This window comes from Hippoglossus stenolepis, chromosome 9, assembly GCF_022539355.2.
Source record: "Hippoglossus stenolepis isolate QCI-W04-F060 chromosome 9, HSTE1.2, whole genome shotgun sequence".
NCBI classification, from domain to species: Eukaryota; Metazoa; Chordata; class Actinopteri; order Pleuronectiformes; family Pleuronectidae; genus Hippoglossus; species Hippoglossus stenolepis.
The window spans coordinates 22676006-22692932 of record NC_061491.1 but is presented as its reverse complement, the minus strand read 5'-3'; the positions used below and the strand labels follow the sequence as shown (position 1 = coordinate 22692932).

Sequence of the window (16927 nt, the reverse complement as noted above, 5' to 3'; positions counted from 1 at the left end):
ATTCCGAACGACTCCCAGCATGTAGGGACAGAGTCTGCGGGCTGACGGTGGTGGAGGTGGTGGTGGTGGGGGCATGTGATTACCCAGAGGCTTTTTGAGTGGAGTTTCTTCGTTGGAAGTTTCTGAACCCACGCAGCCCCCTGGCGGATTGAGTTTCACTAAAATGCCTCCTTTGCCGGTTTGGGAGGTTGCTTCATTGAAAGTTACAGGTGTTTGGAAAGCCTCAATTCCCTCAGACGGGCAACTGCCAAATAGTTTTTTTCTTTTCTGGCTTGTCTTTTCTGGCTTGGCGTCATTAGTATGACGCCAAGGAAGAGCATCATAGATGAGATGTACAGAAAATTCTTTACTGCTGGTTGGAAGCATAGACGTCATGACCCGATTCAAACCCGACCTCCTCCGTGTTAATGAATGGGGTTTGGACCAAACTATAAAGTCAAAGTACATGCTAAATATTTTTTATTGAAGATGGTTTCTGTCATTTTAGGTAGTTCTTGTCACGCAAGAACTATGAACGATAGTTTGTGTAACTGTAATTAGTTGTTTAATGCGATGAAACGTCATGATTGACAGCTGAGACCGAATCAAGACGGCCCCACTCCATGATCACGACTCCGCGGACTCTGGCTGCAAATAACGTCATCAGCATTGTTTTGGGATGAACTTAAAACAATGTGAACCCAGTCGCTAACAGAAAGAAAGTGAGATTGTAATATTTGCACCGCATTGTCTTTTATTATTTAATACTCCTTTTCCAGTGAATCTGGAATGTTCAAAAATTAACCAAAACGAAGTCAGTAGAAAAAATATGAATCTAAAGTCACAAAAAGTGAACTCTGAAATAAATAACTTAAATAAATAAATGAACAAATTCACAATATAAACAAAGTACATATCAAATAAGTTTCCCAGCAGGTATGAAGTCTTGAGCTCATGGAGTTTTAAATAAAGTGTGTTAGATGTTTGGCAAAGTGCGTGTGTGTGTGTGTGTGTGTGTGTGTGTGTGTGTGTGTGTGTGTGTGTGTGTGTGTGTGTTGTGTGTGTGTGTGTGTGTGTGTGTGTGTGTACAAACCTAAAAGTAATACATCTCTGTTGCATATACATATTGTATCATATAGCATTCATTAAAATGAATGGCTTTATACTGTGTCAGTGTTTAATGCATCAGTGCGTTTCTGGCAGCAGTCACAGTGTTCTTCATCAGCATGGCGACCGTCATGGGACCCACACCCCCGGGAACAGGAGTGATGATTCCTGCCTTCTCCTTCACTCCTGCAAGGCAAACAGATGAGTTAAGCATGTTTTGAAAATGTTATATACCAGTTTTGTAAATCTATATCCCTGGCATTGTTTATGCTTTGCCCTCTAACTAAAGTTTATATTCAAATGAAGTTTTGATTATTCACCCTCAAAGTCCACGTCACCAATGAGCCGGAGTTTTCCCGTCTTCGGGTCTTGGATTCGATTTATGCCGACGTCGATGACCGCTGCGCCCTCTTTCACCATATCTGCTGTGATCAGTCTGGGAACACCTACAACATGGAGAGTTTACAGAGACAGGACATGGGAATATTATTCCTAAAGGATTACATGACCCCTGGTTTCGTGATTCAACACTGTACAAAGGTCACAAGCAAATGCAGGAAACACTCTAAGGCCCTTATCATGTCTGCTGACATTGTACAATGTGTATGTGTAAATCTACATGTGTTGCATATTTTAAGTTATAATTAATCAAATTAACAAAAACTGCCAGGACAGTGAACCGTGGGGTTGTGGAGGCACCTGCGGTCTGCGGTCCTGAGGAAAATGGCTGCTTTGCCAAGTTAGTAACTGAGCCTCTGTGCATGTGCTCGAAGATATTTAATTAAATTCTTTATTCAAGGATGGTCTCTTGTTGTGTTACATGTTGAATCGTCTCAGACAACGTGAAACCTAAAACTTCGGAATTCATGGAAAAATGTGCGTGACTTGGCAAACTATCAAAATAAGACTCCAAACAAATAGGGAGCGGCATAGAGAAAGTTTGAGTGTCCACCCCTATCGTCAGGAACAAGGACGCACACTCTTTGGTTTCTTCTTCCAGTATATGTACCACATCCAGTTATAGAGGAACAAATCCTGGAGCCTTCCACCCTCACCTTCATGTTGAACGTTAGCTTGAATAAATCTAACCTCAGACCACCATCAAAATGTAAATGAACCTTATCAAGATCAAACTAAAGAGCTGATACATTTTTAAGTTATAAGAGTGTCTCTGAACAGAAAGCTGCAGTGATACTTGTCTCTTTTTAACCACTGGTTCCCATGACAGTTACCAGTCACCACCTGATACTTAAAAAGGCTGCAGAGCAGAATAAGATGACGCCTCAGCTGAGAGTCTGTGAGGAAGGATATAATTAGGTCATATATATTTATTCTAACAACCGCGCCACTTTGAAGTCGGCTTCCCGAAGCGTGTCAGGTTATAATCCTAAAACTGGAGGTGCTCCACATTGGGATCGAATCTGAGCCAAATAAGAATTAAGGACGGGGTTTAACGGTAGAAAATACCACAACCAATACGCAGCAGAGACACCACAGTGACACATTCACTGCAGGTTCGACAACATTTCAATCCACAACACACCCTCGATTTTTACCAAACACTTGACAATTTCCCAAGGGACACTGAAACTGCTGGAGGTTCATTTAATTATACAGCAACGTGTTAGTGCAACTCCTAATATACAAAACATACATGTACAAATCGGATGAAAGGGAAGTGAACTGCTCGTCCCTGCTTTAATTTGATTTATTCGATGCGGCAGACAACATGGCACCCCTTCAGGCGTTATGTTACTCAAGAGCTTTTAAAAGGATATTGTTGCCCTGAATTGATTGATGGTCTCACATTCCAGCAGCAACAGTTCACTGTTGTTCCACAATCCTCGGCCCAAGTGGAGCAGAGCGGGTAAATATCCGCGACACTTCCGAGTTGATTATTGAGATTCCAACGAGATCACTTCAAGTAAGGGCTGGTTAGCACTTTCACAATCTTTACTCCCTCTTGCATTATCAGTGCACATAATCCCCCCCACCCCCCGCGTGTGCAGCGCAACATGATGAAAAGGCATCTGACAGGAGATTAAGGAGTGTGGACTTGAAGAAAGAGCCGCTTCAGCAACAACATAATTAATTAATTAAAAGTTTAATGAGTCTCAACAAACAAAAATTACAACAATTATTTAGTCAAACAAAAAACATTAAATCAATCTGCAACTGTTTGATCAATTGGCCCCATCTCAAGTCAGGGGCCACTTCCCTCAGAGGCTGCAGTGCAGTTAAACTGTCAAATGCAGCTGACAAATGTAACTTTCTATTCACCGAGCAACGTAGGAACCCCCTCAGGCCAACCTATCCCAGGATTCATTGCATGCCTGTGACAAAGCTAACAAGCAAGCTAGGCTGCTGAGTAGTAAGTAGCCTACACTAAGGGTGGAATAAGCTGGTGACACAAAAAGGAAATCCTCCGAATACCAGACCATCTCATTCGCAGTCTGAATGGCCAACGTTGGCCGACTCCTTCGTAGACGGCGTCCTCTGAAAGAGGCGACCCGTGAACTGAGACCCAGCTGCAGTCTCCATATCAGAAAACAAAGGTCACATGAGTGGTTTGTCTTGAGCCATGTTTTAAGTGTTGTTATAATTAAATGGACGCTTGTGCATTTTCTGCTATAAGAAGGAATTGAGATCCATTTTTCTGCTGCTCTGCCTGAGAATGCTGATCATCCTAATTTCTTCGAGCAGTTGTCTCTGACTGACGACCTGGAGACCTAAATACTGTCAGAGTGACACGGTGTTTCAAACGTTGTAAACTGAACATATTTAAGGGTTAAACAAGAGAGTTGAAGAAAATCATCTTTGACACAAAGAAAACTGTAATGATGGAGATTTTTACACAAGTGACACGATTTTATAGCCGGAATGATTGATATAGAAATTAATCATGATCAATACCTACAATAATTGTGGCTAATAGTGACTAATATGTTATAAACCCCTGTGAATGATTTGTATCATTAGAGACATATCTGGTTCTGAGTCATTCAGATTAACTGTCAGTATAAAAGAGTAAAGACACTCATTACTCATGTCAATGTCACATTTACCTGCAGCTGCAATAATGATGTCAGCCAGGCTGGTTAGCTCCTTCAGCCGCTCCCTCGGTGTACATCTGTGGACAATGGTCACTGTGGCATCTCCTGATCGGAAACAAGACTTTTATTGAGCTTGGTCGACTCATATAAAACTAAAAAAGTTTTTCTCCCACACCTCGAGGAGTGTCTTTGGTTTTTTCTGAGCCGAGGTTTTGAGAAATGCTGGTGAAACAATGCGGATGGATTCAATTTCATATCTGGTGTTTAAAGCAGAAAAAAAAGGGGAGTTATAGTTGCTCTGGATAATCCGCAGGGAATAAAACGAAATGTCTCTATTAGAATAATTTACTGAAGCAACAGTCCCTCTGAAAACAGTTGACAGGGAGCTATCCTGACAAACAATGACACTTTCTACAGGGTTTTCTGAGGCGTGCCTGCTCAAAAACAAAGACCCCTCCTGCTGACGTCAGACAACCTTACTGCACTTTAAATGAAATATAATATGAACCTTCCAGGGAGCAGTGGCATTGTAAAAAAAAAATAAACATCCTCTTATCTTTCATATATGTACAAGTTAATCAAGTTTATCTTTAAGCTCTAATTCATAAAACACCTGCAATTAGTCCTTTAGATATTTTCATTTTCTACCATCAAAACATGTTTTTAAGTACAAGTACACACTCGTCCTTTAGTTGACTAAAACACTAAAATTATTTTGAGTGAAAAAACCTGTTAAAATATTACAAGTGGACTATTTGATATCTGTACATCTTTATGGTTTATGAATCAGTTTTTAGAATATTAATTAAGTCAGGAGGTAAAAGTGACCTAAACATGCTAAACCTACATTTCCTGCATGTCTCAGGAAATACGAGAAAAAATGAGGATAAACTGTCTCTTTAAATATGTTAGTATTATATTAATATGTTTATTATCTAATTTAAATGTTAATATTTCTTTCTTTTAGTGCTGTTGAGTCTGCTGTGATCATTGCAAGATGTCTATCATGATCATGGTTATCCAAGAAAACATGAATGGAGACGTTTCACCTCATATCTTAAGAGGCTTTTTTAGTTCTGATTGACTGGTGTGGAGACCCGGGTATTTAACCTCTGGCGATATAAGGTCATTTATGTCACATGGCTCATTAGTGCTCCTGCTGTTGACGAAAGTCTTTAGAGTCGTCGGAGTCCTCTGAGGCCAAGTGTGAAAGGTGTCATCCAAAACTGTATGGACAGTGTGGAGTTGGGGGACATGGGCTGCATCCACACTACGACTACTACTTTCTACTTTTCCATCTTTCATTTTTCAAGCCTGGCAGATGACATCATGTGTGCATTGTCCAGGACTAAGCTCCACTGACCTCAGCATGAAACATCTTCCAGTCAGGACAGCCAAGTCAGGATTCCCTGTACTTCCCTATATTTTTATGACATAAAGTGCTACGTGGGGGTGGTGAGGTAACAACGTTTACAATAGTAATCCAGGTCTTTGTGTCAAATGTGTTGGGACATCCTGCGGAGTGATAACTGAACTGTGACAGTGCGTAGAGGCTCAGAGGGATCACGCAGGGAGGGCTGCAAGATAAGAATGAGGGGGAGGGAAGACGAGTCACAGCACATCACAGTTGCACCACATACCTGGTGGTCTGTGTGCGTGTGTGTGAGTTCCTGTACTTATACCTTTGTGAGGACCGTTTTAAGCATAGACCCTACAGAGTGACATTTTTGGAAAGTGAGGACATTTAGGGCTGGTCCTCACTTCTTCAAAGGGCTGTTCAGAGGGTGAGGCATTTAGTTTGGATGGTTAAGGTTAGGGTGAGGGGCTAAGGAATGCTTTATGCCAATGAGTGTCCTCACTAAGTATAAATGTGTGTGTGTGTGTGTGTGTGTGTGTGTGTGTGTGTGTGTGTGTGTGTGTGTGTGTGTGCGTGTGTGTGTGTGATAAATTGGGGGGGATTAAGAAATGTTTAGGGTGTGTTATCAAAGTTAAACCAGGTGCTTGTTTCAACGTCATCGTATTTGTAACCTTGTCATTGACGGTTGGTGCACATTCATTTACTTGTTTCGTTTTGCACAACATTCTACTCCACTGATCGCTTCAAAGGGGCCAAATGAATGTTTCAATAATATGGATTTTTATTTATTTATTTCAGACACGTTCCTTTTAATCCTTGACAAAATAAGGTTTCCTGTTGACCCACTGGTCTGTGATACTGTTCCAGCCATAGACTAGTACATCCCGGTATTTTATCCCACTTTCACCTCCTCTCTGCTATCAGATATTCTAATTAAACAAAACATGTAATGTTGATGCTATGTTGATTGATTTGTGTGACTCTTGTCAGCAGCTCATTAGCTCATGCATTATATTTCAAGGGCAACACACATTCATGGTCCATGATGTGCATGAAAACACCCAAACAACAAACTGGCAGCAGGTCAGTGCATCAGTATACTTGCATCTCAATAGTGTTACACTCAATTGACACGTAAAGACAGAGGCCGTGAGCCTGTTGCACCGACTGCTCACAGGTTCTGACTTACCTGGGCCTAATTTTGACCAAAATGGTTAAGAAGGGGAGTTTTTGCATATTTGCATGCAGGTGAAAGTTATTAAACTTTTGTGTTAATCTGACCTGCAAAACTTTAACAGGTCAAATTTATCTTGTTGCTTCATCACAGCAGTAAATTATATGCTCTGCCTTTCCAAACCCCCTCCCTACTTCCTACACCCTTATAAGGAAAGTTGATATTTCCTGCAGGGGTGCACAATGCCAAAAATCTCGCCCTGTGCTTTTCCTTCACGCTCCCTTTTCCTTTTTTAACTCCTCCAGCCGGACGTGCATCAGCATTTATTGTTTTGTTCTTTCAGGGAAGGAGTCATTCCCATCTTCAGTCATTGATCACATCCTAACAAAGTGTTAATTATCCCTGGGAGAAAGCCAAGATGGTGAAACATCATTTGCGTACAAAGATGCTGGCTCATCTGTGTGCGCACACACACACACACACACACATGCACACACACATGCACACTTACCTCCAGGGCGTTCATGGTTGCGATCAGTGTGCAGCAACATTGCGATCGGCATTCCGACATTTTTGGAGCGTCCAGCGACCAGCACATTCTTTCCCACTGTCTCAATACCTGCACAAACACATTTTCAAGGAAAAAGATTTCAAATAATTGATGTCAGATGAACAGTATTTGCAAACTGAGATAAAGAGAACTTGAACGTGCATGCAGCAATATCATTTGATCAACAGAAAAATTAACCAAAACATCACACAGAGAGCCTGGGGCATTATTTAACCTTTGTTTGATCATAGAGGCGTGTGGGAGTGAGGTTATTCTGTCAGCTGCACCACAGCCTGGCACCACAACATTACACATGTGGTGTGTAACAGTGTTATAAATTTCACTGCCAGGTAAGACAGAGGTCTTTACAGTGATGTATAGTGGAAGGATAGGTAAGACTGTATTAAACAGAATGGTCTTTTTAGATTTGATTCATTCCTCTCTTTAATTGTGTAATTCTTCGTGTATAGGGTTTAGTCAACATATTCAATCAGATTCACATTTAGTAAGTTCAGGTACAGAACGAAAACAGCCCGACAAACAAAGCAACGGGCCGCAGTGGTGGTTGTGTGTTATTTAACACCATTAATGTGCTTGAATAGATGAAGACCTTCATAATTGCTTTCTAATTGCTCTATCTAAACCCTCGTTTTCAGTTGTGGTAGGATATCTCACCTGAAGATTTATTGGTTTGCCATTAATAAAACGGCCAATATGAGCTTTTCACAGACATATCTTTATTATCGCTACCATTATGAAAAGTTTTATTTTATTGAATAAACAATGCATAAAAGATGTGAATTTATGTTCATGTTCTATATTGTTTTACTCCATAATATCACCCTCTGTTGGTCCGCTCTACTTTTTATCACAAGCATACCTTGAACCTTGAAAACATTCTTAACATGTGGATGAACAGCAGAGAAGTGGGTTTTTTTATTTCTTGTGAATATCCAAAGGATCTCAATGTGATGACCAAAACTATGTCTGCTCCCTCTTGTCCAAAAAGAGAGAGAGGAGAAGAACCTTCTTCTTCATCCTCATCATATTCTGCAAACACCATTGTAGAGGTCATGCTAAGCTGCTCTATGCCTGTGTGGTATGGAACTGAAAGAGATTCTCTAACAGCTGATCAACAGCGCCCTCTTTTGGGTTTAATCAGTAAGACAACAAAGGGTTTACTTTCCCTGGCAGCCTATTTTAAAATATCATACATTTATTACAGCCTACAGCATCTACAAGTAGAGCCAGTTCAATCTCAATCTCAATCATCAGGCAGAAAGAATTGTTCTATCTTAACAAGTGAGTCAAATTGTTCTTTTTCTTTATCATACATGTTTTGTTAATGTAACTTGACTAAATATGAAGACGCATGTGCCTTATTTAAAGGTTACAAACTTCATTTAGCCAAATTTGAATCATTACATTTTGAGTACAATGAAACTATTTGGATACTTACTTCATTGTCCTACTATTTGCATTTGCTGCCGGCCCAGTTCTAATTAGGCAGAATATTTACATCATTCACTTGGTCAAGAGAATAACCGACAAAAATTTAGGTTGGAATATTGCTATGCACCACCTAGTGGCTGCTTCTCTCATTGCCTCCAGAGAGAATAAAGTAATAGCATAGACAAAACCAAGAGGTTGCACAAAATAATTCCTGAGATGAGTTAAATAGATCATTTAGATCTTTATTGAACCCCTGAGGACTAGTTGTTTGCAGCGAAGTAAAAATAAATACCAACACACCATTAAATCCATGACAAAACAACAATATTCAAATCAGAATTAGAAACTTGGTTGTGAGTAATGGAGCTGAAGTGGTTCTGACTGTTCACCTGCTCTTTTGATGATCTCCCAGACTGCCGCAGGGGTGGCAGGCACCATGGATCTCTGGTCCAGACACAGTTTCCCAATATTCACAATATGGAAACCATCCACGTCCTTCTCTGGAGCGATGGCATTACACACGGCTCGCTCATTGATGTGCTCTGAGCAGGGGGGAGGGAGTCAGACAGATACTCAGCAACACATTTAATAAAACACACCAAATAAAGACTAACTGTTGAACATGCAGCTCTAAACACATAGTAAGGGGGATGATTTCAATGTTAATATCAAATGGCCTGATACGGACTCATTTCTTACTGAAAGTATACAATTCAAAACAAAAATAAATTGTTTAGAGGAAGTCTTGCTAGGATGATGTAACCCATGTTTAAAAAAAATAGAAAATAGAAATGAAAAAGATCGAAACAAATAATTTTACCTAAATGAGAATCTTATAAAAATTGGATGTATGTATACAATATCCTTGTATGTATTATGTATTGCATGTGTGTGTTAATGCTCGTGAATAAACAGTTCAGGTCCAGTATCTTATAGTTCTCTATTATTCAGTGACACATGTTTTATAATAGGCTTGTGCTCTACAGGCAAATGAGACCTATGTGAAATGTAAACCAGGATTCAAGTCAGGTCAAAGGAAATACATTTGAGACCTGCTATTGAAAAAGTCAAATGTAACTATACATGCACAAGTATATATGTATGTATATTTATATAAGATCACCCCAAATTGAACTGCAGTGAACATTAGGTAACTTTGATGTCAGTGAGGAAAACGTGCAGCTGTGACACGTGTTTACCGGGAAGTGGCAGCTGCACTAACAGGCCGCTGACCCTCCAATCACGGTTCATCTTGTCAATCAGCTCCAGCAGCTCCTCTTGGGACACCGAGCTCGGCCTCACCACTGTGTCACTGGAAATACCTGGAGCGCACGTACAAATAATACAAGTTCACAACTGTGGCCATGCGCATGTTCATTTACAGCTGTGTGGAAGTATTAGCAAATACTTTTTTCCCATAAAAACGTGTTCATCCATGTACATGTGCATTTATATTTTCATGCACGTCTAAAACTGTAAAAATCAGGGATGCATGCGATGCTCATATCTGACCCAAGATGCTGGCGGCCCGGGTCTTGTTCCTGACATAGGTACGACTGGCCGGGTCGTCCCCCACTAGGACCACTCCTAGGTGGGGTCTCATGTTGCCCTGAGCTACCAGCTCTTCCACATCACGCTGGATTTCTCTGTGGAGCTGACGAGCCAACTCTGTCCCCGAAATCACCACAGCAGCATGCCTGGGAATCGTAAATCATACAGACAGCTCATAGCACATCACAGGTTGAAAAACAGACTCGGCACATTAATTCAAATAAATTAGTGGCTACTTGAGGAAAGAAAATCAATAAGTAACAATTCACGATCACCAGAGGCCAACAAACACCTTTTTATCCCTGGGGGCCTCCTGAAAGATTAGGCAAGCCATGGTAACTGAAACATCTGGAACTGCGAGAACATGTTGACTCTACCTACACTTGTTTTGCCCCAAAACACCAAAGACTGAGTCACATCTGACACACACCTATGATCAACACACACACACACACACACACACTCAGGGACTATGTGGAAAAGATCAATTTAGTTTGTACTATTGGTGAATACAGTTGTTTGCACTAAAATACGGTTAACTGTATAGTTATTTGCTGATACTGCTGATTTTGTTGTTTTCACACTATATTTATATCTATATATAGATATATATATGTTTTTACACCTGTATATATATATATATATATAATAATATCTTGTAGCTGAGGATGTGACAATAAAAACCTTGAATCCTTCAATCCTACTGTCGCAGTGCGCATGCACGATCATCTGACCAATGAGCGAGCTCCTCTCGGGTAACGTGACCTCTGCTACTGACGTGGCGCCACAAACCAGTAACCATAGTGACGAATTAATGCTCTTGATTCGTGAATGAAAGAATTATTTACGCATTTGAAATGAAGGCGTTCGCTGTGACGCCCGCGTGTTTTATCTACGTGTCATTTGATTGTTCATTCACGTCATGTTAGCCGCGGCTAACGTCCTCTAGCACTAGCAGCTAATGCGGTGCTACAAGGAAATGCTACACCCGGCGAAACTGCGGCGCGTTATGCAATCGTGGCCGGAGTTTGGCGCTTGTTCTCGGCTCACTCAGTCCCGGTCTCTCGCCTCTCAGCTCGGGTTACATCCGCGGAGCCTGCCCTCTCCGCCGTGAACGGTGAAGCCCGCTGTCAATCACCGTGCGCGGACACGTGACGGCTCCACACGCCTTCTCCGGCGAGGCTGCGGCGCCGCGGCTCATTCATCCCGCAGCACATCAACGCGTGAACCCGGGTGAAATGCTGCGGTGCTTCCGCCGCGCTGCCGTTTACCTGCTCGCAGTCTGGTGCACGTGTCTCCGCTGGCTCTCGCATTTTCTGTGCGTCCGTAGCTTGGCCCGGCAGCGGGGATGGTGTAACGTTAGCGGGCTACAAATCCTGAAGGAGGAGCGTAGCGGGGAGACAGAGGCCGCCATGTTGGTGTGCGTGCGTCGCGGAGCGTGTGTACGTCGCGCGCGCGTGTGTGTGTGTGCGCGTGAGAGGGAGGGTGAGGGACAGCATGTAGATGGAAGGATGTATGGATGGATAGATTGATAGAGAGAGAGAGAGAGAGAGAGATACATACATACATACATATATATATATGTATGTATATATATATATATATACATATACATAGAGGGATAGATGTATGTATGGATTGATAGAGAGAGAGAGATACATACTGTACTGTACATAGATATATAGATAGATGGATGGATAGAGAGATAAATACATACATACTGTACATAGATATATAGATGGGCTGGCTATGGCTGAGAGGTAGAGTGGTCGTCCTCCAACCAGAAGGCCGGCAGTTTGATTCTCAGTCTTCCCCATCTGGGCAAGATACTGAACCCCCACATGGCCCCTGATAGATGTTGAATGCACTTACTTTGGGTAAAAGCGTCCACCAAATGACATATAATGTAGAGATGGATGGATGGATGGATACTTTGTTGATCCCAAGGGAAAAGTAGTCCTCCAGTATCACACAAAAAAAGCCAAACACAAGAGCATAACAAATATAAACATCCACAATTAATAAGCTCAAACCACTGAGGAGTTTGCATTTTAGCTTAATAAATGATCATTTATTTAAATTGTCACCAATACATTTCCAGTTAATCAAGTATTTGCTTCATCAACAGATCATTTCAGCTCCAGAGCACTGGTTGGCCTCTGGGAAATGATGAAACTCCCATATGTTGTGTGGGTCAGGGGGGGTAAGAACATGTTTTTGCCCCGTGGCCGACCTGGGAATAACCTCAGAGAGTTACTGTGGCCATGCAAGTAAATACACTGCTTTTATAGCAAATATAGAGCCCACTGAATGACTGTTTGGAGGTAATATGTACATTTTCACAAGTAAACTTAATTCCATTCACCACCATTTTTTACTAATGAATTAAAAAGGGCCGGTAAACAGGCTTTATCCAAATATAAATATGCATATTGCTGTATAAATTATGGTGACAGTGAATTCTTTCTGATTCAGGTTCAAATTTCACAGCCACATAATTTCAGATCAAAACAAAATTCATCTTTATCATTATTACAGTAGATGAGGAGAGCAGTGAGTGTCACTGCTATGCCCTGTTCCGCCTCAAGATGGCAGCAGATTCTTTGTTGCATCAACTGAATTGTGTCTAAAAGCTAAAAGCTGAAATGAGCTTCAAGTGTCCATTCAGAATATAATGTACAAATCACACATGTGTAAAACATCTGACTGGATGTTGATCTGATAACATTAGCTTGTGTAAAGACATGTGATCAGGTAGAGGAGATGATGGTCATCTCATTAGTTCCCTAGAGAACATCCACACTAATGATTTATTGGAAAATTGAAAGACAAAGAACCAGGATTGAATTCATGTGAGGAAGCTGTTTTTACGTTACCATTGTATGCAGGATATTGTTAAGTATATACAGCAGGTGACTCTATGGTAAGGAAGTAACTGTCTATCTCACAGTAGTGATGTTATTAGATTCTAGCATGTTGGTGTTAGACAGCTCAAGAACACAAAAAGTTAGGGGCATAAGAAAAGGAGGCGTTAAAGGAAGAGATGGAAGAAAAGAAAACCTGAATGCATCATGAAGGTCTGATTAAAACCAAAATGAAGATTCAAGTAGTCATGGATGAGTCTGATTTATGTTGTTTGGTTTTTGCTGTTGATATCACTACAGCATGAAATCAAGTTGTTGATTTTGAGAAGTTGTAAAGACTATGGGCACATTTGTACTAAAGGTTTGTTTGAATGGTGGGAGTGTATTCAGAAATTCTGGTAAACACCACACCCTACAAGACTTGCCTGGACACGAGGCCAATAGAGAACATATGTATTATCCTCTGTGACAAAAGCTTCACTAACCCTTTCTTAATTTATGGCTTTTACATGTGTGGTCTGTTTGCCAACACATAGGTTGTGCTGTACAGTGAATAGTGCGGTTGACAAGCGGGGCTTGACGTGGTATGAGAAGACTCCAGGAAAGCAAGAACAAAGAGGATCAATTTCCTGTTACTGTGACGAAGCTGCGGTATTTGTTATGTGACTGTGAGAGAGCAGAAAGTACATCTGAGGCACAAGATGTTGACCCGTCAGTGTTGGTTGACAAGTGCTGCTGTGAGAAAAAAAAAAAACAAGTTTACAAGATTTTTAATGAATGGTCCATCTTTTAAAGCATCTTTGAACTTCAGATGACAGCTGTGGTCAGAAGATCAGAGACGAGACCTGCATGGGAATCATCCACTGAGATGATCCAAACTTTCTGGTCGTGGTCTTTTTCTATCTTTATCCAGAATTTGATCCAACCAAGCTCAAGCAATCCTTAGTCATTACCTCAAGAACTTTTTTCAGCAGAATTAAACTTACTGAATGGATTTCAATGGAACATGGGCCAAGAAATGAGAAATTAACTTTTGAGGCAAATCCAGACAAAGGGGTGAATCCAGGAATTGGTTTCACTGTCTTTAAAATTGCTAGATTTGTTTAGTATTTTCACAGATTTCCAAGGGAATAATTCATGAATCTTGATGAAAACAAATCAGGCCTATTCACGGGACTCGTATCTGTGAGTGTGTGCAATTTGGTTCACAAGAACCATTTAACCACCAATGTTATTGTTTGTGTCTGTTTTAAACTGTCTGTTGTAACCTGTTTGTTTGTTTTTTATCACACACCAATCAAAAGTAGCACGCAGAACTGCGTTGTATTATCTTGTACAATGACAATAAAGGCTTTCATTCATAAATCTAGTGAATTTAATGGTAATCTTTGGACCTTGTAGAGTTAAGCGTTTGACTGGATGTCACTATAGTTCATTTTGATCATCCGACTGACACTCTTGAACCCTCTTCAGTCATAGAACCAGGTTGGGCAGTTTTTGATGAGCCACACTGATTTGAATCTCTGTGGCCTTCTCCTTGCTTTGGGCAACACATCTCATTCTATAGGATAACATCTTCTGAGGGTTTGTCTGGCGAAATGTTCCGGCTGTGGCCTTGTGTAGGTTGAGGAAATGTACACAACAAGTCCAGTGTGGAATAAGAAGGTATGGGCCTGGCGAGGCGTGGGTGAAACTCCGTGTGGAGTGAGGGAGAGTCAGTTGTTCCACTCCACCACCGACTGAATGGAGCGGAGTCATGTCTCAACAAGACCCAGGTTTTATTACGTATGAGAGGGACATTATTATTTAGATCACACGCACACAAACCCAAACACACACTGGCTGACGTTTCTATCATTAAATTCTAACTGTCATATTTCAAACTATATATTTGTGTCAATTAAACTTAAAGTCCACCAAAGGGAAAAGTCCCAGGCGAAACTGGGAACAGTTTGTTCAAATGACTCATTATTCAACGTGTCTTCTATAGCTCTCCAGTGTAAAGACTGTAAATGTACATCATGGAGTTGAGGTTGGTTTAATTACCCTCTAAACGACCCCTCCTCCTCCTCCTCCCGCTCCCACCCACTCCTGTTGACTGGCTCCGCCGGTTACGTAACACATGCCTTGTGTTTATGCCCGGCGCACGTGGCCTCAGCCATAATAGACGGTGATATTTAGACGGATTCAACATTAACATCGACCCACTGATTAAAACCTTCTCACGCAACACACGGGTGTTTACCTTTAAGTGCGCACGACCAGGGAAAACTTCCACAGAAAAAAATTAAAGGAACGCACAGAGCGATTCCTCAGCTCGGCTCGGCACGGCACGGGTCCTTTCCTTTGCGCATTAACCATGAAAAATAATCCACAATGAGCTCAGTTCTATTGAAAGGAAACAGGACAATATGTTCATAATTCAAGGTTACACCCAGTTACTGTACTGTGGACGTTTTCACGTTTACTCATCTTTTATTTGAATAGGCCCCTTGCAGAATCCTACAATTCCACATTAAGTCAGTGAGCAACATCATTTAAAAGCAAATGACAGTAAGAACATTTAAATAAAACGTTTCCATTTTGCATCATATGTAAATATTCTGCAGGATGTGATTGTGCACATGAATCCAATATATTCCAGATGATACGAATCCCACCGTGTCCGTGCGTAAAAGCATTTCACTCCACAGTTTTATTCAGGAATCAACCTGAACACATGAATGAATGCAGGTATGTTGTCATGAAGCCCCTCCACAGATTGACCAGTCCTCCCTCTCTCTCCCTGTCTCACGCTACTCCTCCACCTCTCCTCCCTCCCCCCATCTCAAAGCTGTCATCCCGAGCAGTGCTGTTCGGCGGCTCAATCCCCACGAAACGCCCGGATGAGAGCAGCAGCAGCAGCAGCAGCAGGCGGCGTCATTCAGAGCAACACGGTCGCGTGAAGTCCGGCCGAGTCGAGGTGCCACCAATTCCGGGGTGAAGACGACGAGCCGGCCCGCTGGAACCTGTGACATTTATCGACGCAGCCCACGGAGGAAGGAACGCGCTTGTGGGGGAAACACAGGCGGCGGTAGAGGCGAGGAGGCGCGGACGCAGCAGCACATTTCCCCCCTCGTGGTGTCCTATTTCGTCGGTAAGTACATTTTGTCTGGCGAGAGGAGAAATCGCTGCCCCCGTGTCTCCTCACGCGTCGATGGCTTCCCGTCCTGTTGAGCCACTTTCCCTGCGCATTTCTTTGTAACGAGCGTGCGCGAGTGCGTGCAGCAGCAGCAGCGGGGCCCTCGGTGAGTGAGAAGTGGAAACGCTTGTGTGTGCGGGAATCAGCTGCTGCAGCGCGTAAATCCACGCACGTTCTCCTCACACTCGTGCTCGCGTCTGTCTGTGTGTGTGTGTTTGGACAGACGTTATCCACATCGGTGCGTTGTTGTCGCCACCGCACTCACGCACGCATCCGAACGAGTGAATGGAGCCGCTGCACGTGTGCGACTCCACCACAATAGCGCTGATTCAGATGCGCGGTGCCGTGATCAGTGTGGGAAAGAGAGCAGGGAGCACAAAGTCGTGCGCTTTGATTCAAAGAGCTGCTCTCATGCAACAGTGTAATCATTCTGCTGTGTATCACGCGAGTTCATTTCACTCTGCTGAGCTTCCCCTGCGCAGACACACACACACTGTTTGACGACAAGGCGGGTCGACAAGTGGACATGCGCAATGTGCACAGTAAGCCACTACCGCCCCATTGCCCAATAATAATAACAAGTATGGGTGAGACTGTCCCACATGGGCCTCAGGTCGCGTCCCAAGTCTCCCAGCGAGGCCCCAGGGGTTTATTGTGTC

The 16927-nt window shown here is 42.3% G+C and overlaps 2 protein-coding genes across 3 annotated transcripts in view; one reads left to right on the top strand and one right to left on the bottom strand.

The window, feature by feature from the left end:
* Positions 1-713: 713 nt before the first annotated feature.
* mthfd2l (methylenetetrahydrofolate dehydrogenase (NADP+ dependent) 2 like) lies at positions 714-11683 on the bottom strand. Its single transcript, XM_035166330.2, has 8 exons — positions 11495-11683; positions 10185-10369; positions 9872-9994; positions 9062-9214; positions 7182-7289; positions 4152-4244; positions 1407-1532; positions 714-1272 (listed from the first exon to the last, which is right to left on the bottom strand). The coding sequence occupies exons 1-8, from the start codon at positions 11635-11637 to the stop codon at positions 1157-1159; spliced, it is 1047 nt and encodes a 348-aa protein (XP_035022221.1). The 5' UTR covers positions 11638-11683; the 3' UTR covers positions 714-1156.
* A 4278-nt stretch (positions 11684-15961) lies between these two features.
* slc20a2 (solute carrier family 20 member 2) overlaps positions 15962-16927 on the top strand; it is a 46292-nt gene continuing 45326 nt past the window's right edge. For both annotated transcript variants that reach the window (XM_047341199.1, XM_047341198.1), the window contains exon 1: positions 15962-16223. The gene's annotated coding sequence lies outside the window, so the exon portion shown is untranslated. The remainder of the gene's footprint in view (positions 16224-16927) is intronic.

Bases quoted from the DNA above. Each gene is read 5' to 3' on its own strand.
- mthfd2l (XM_035166330.2), bottom strand. From the start codon at position 11,637: ATGGCGGCCTCTGTCTCCCCGCTACGCTCCTCCTTCAGGATTTGTAGC. The intron at 10,370-11,494 runs GTAAACGGCAGC...TACGATTCCCAG, and splicing joins GTGCACCAGACTGCGAGCAG to GCATGCTGCTGTGGTGATTT. The intron at 4,245-7,181 runs GTAAGTGTGCAT...GTTTCCGATCAG, and splicing joins CAACCATGAACGCCCTGGAG to GAGATGCCACAGTGACCATT.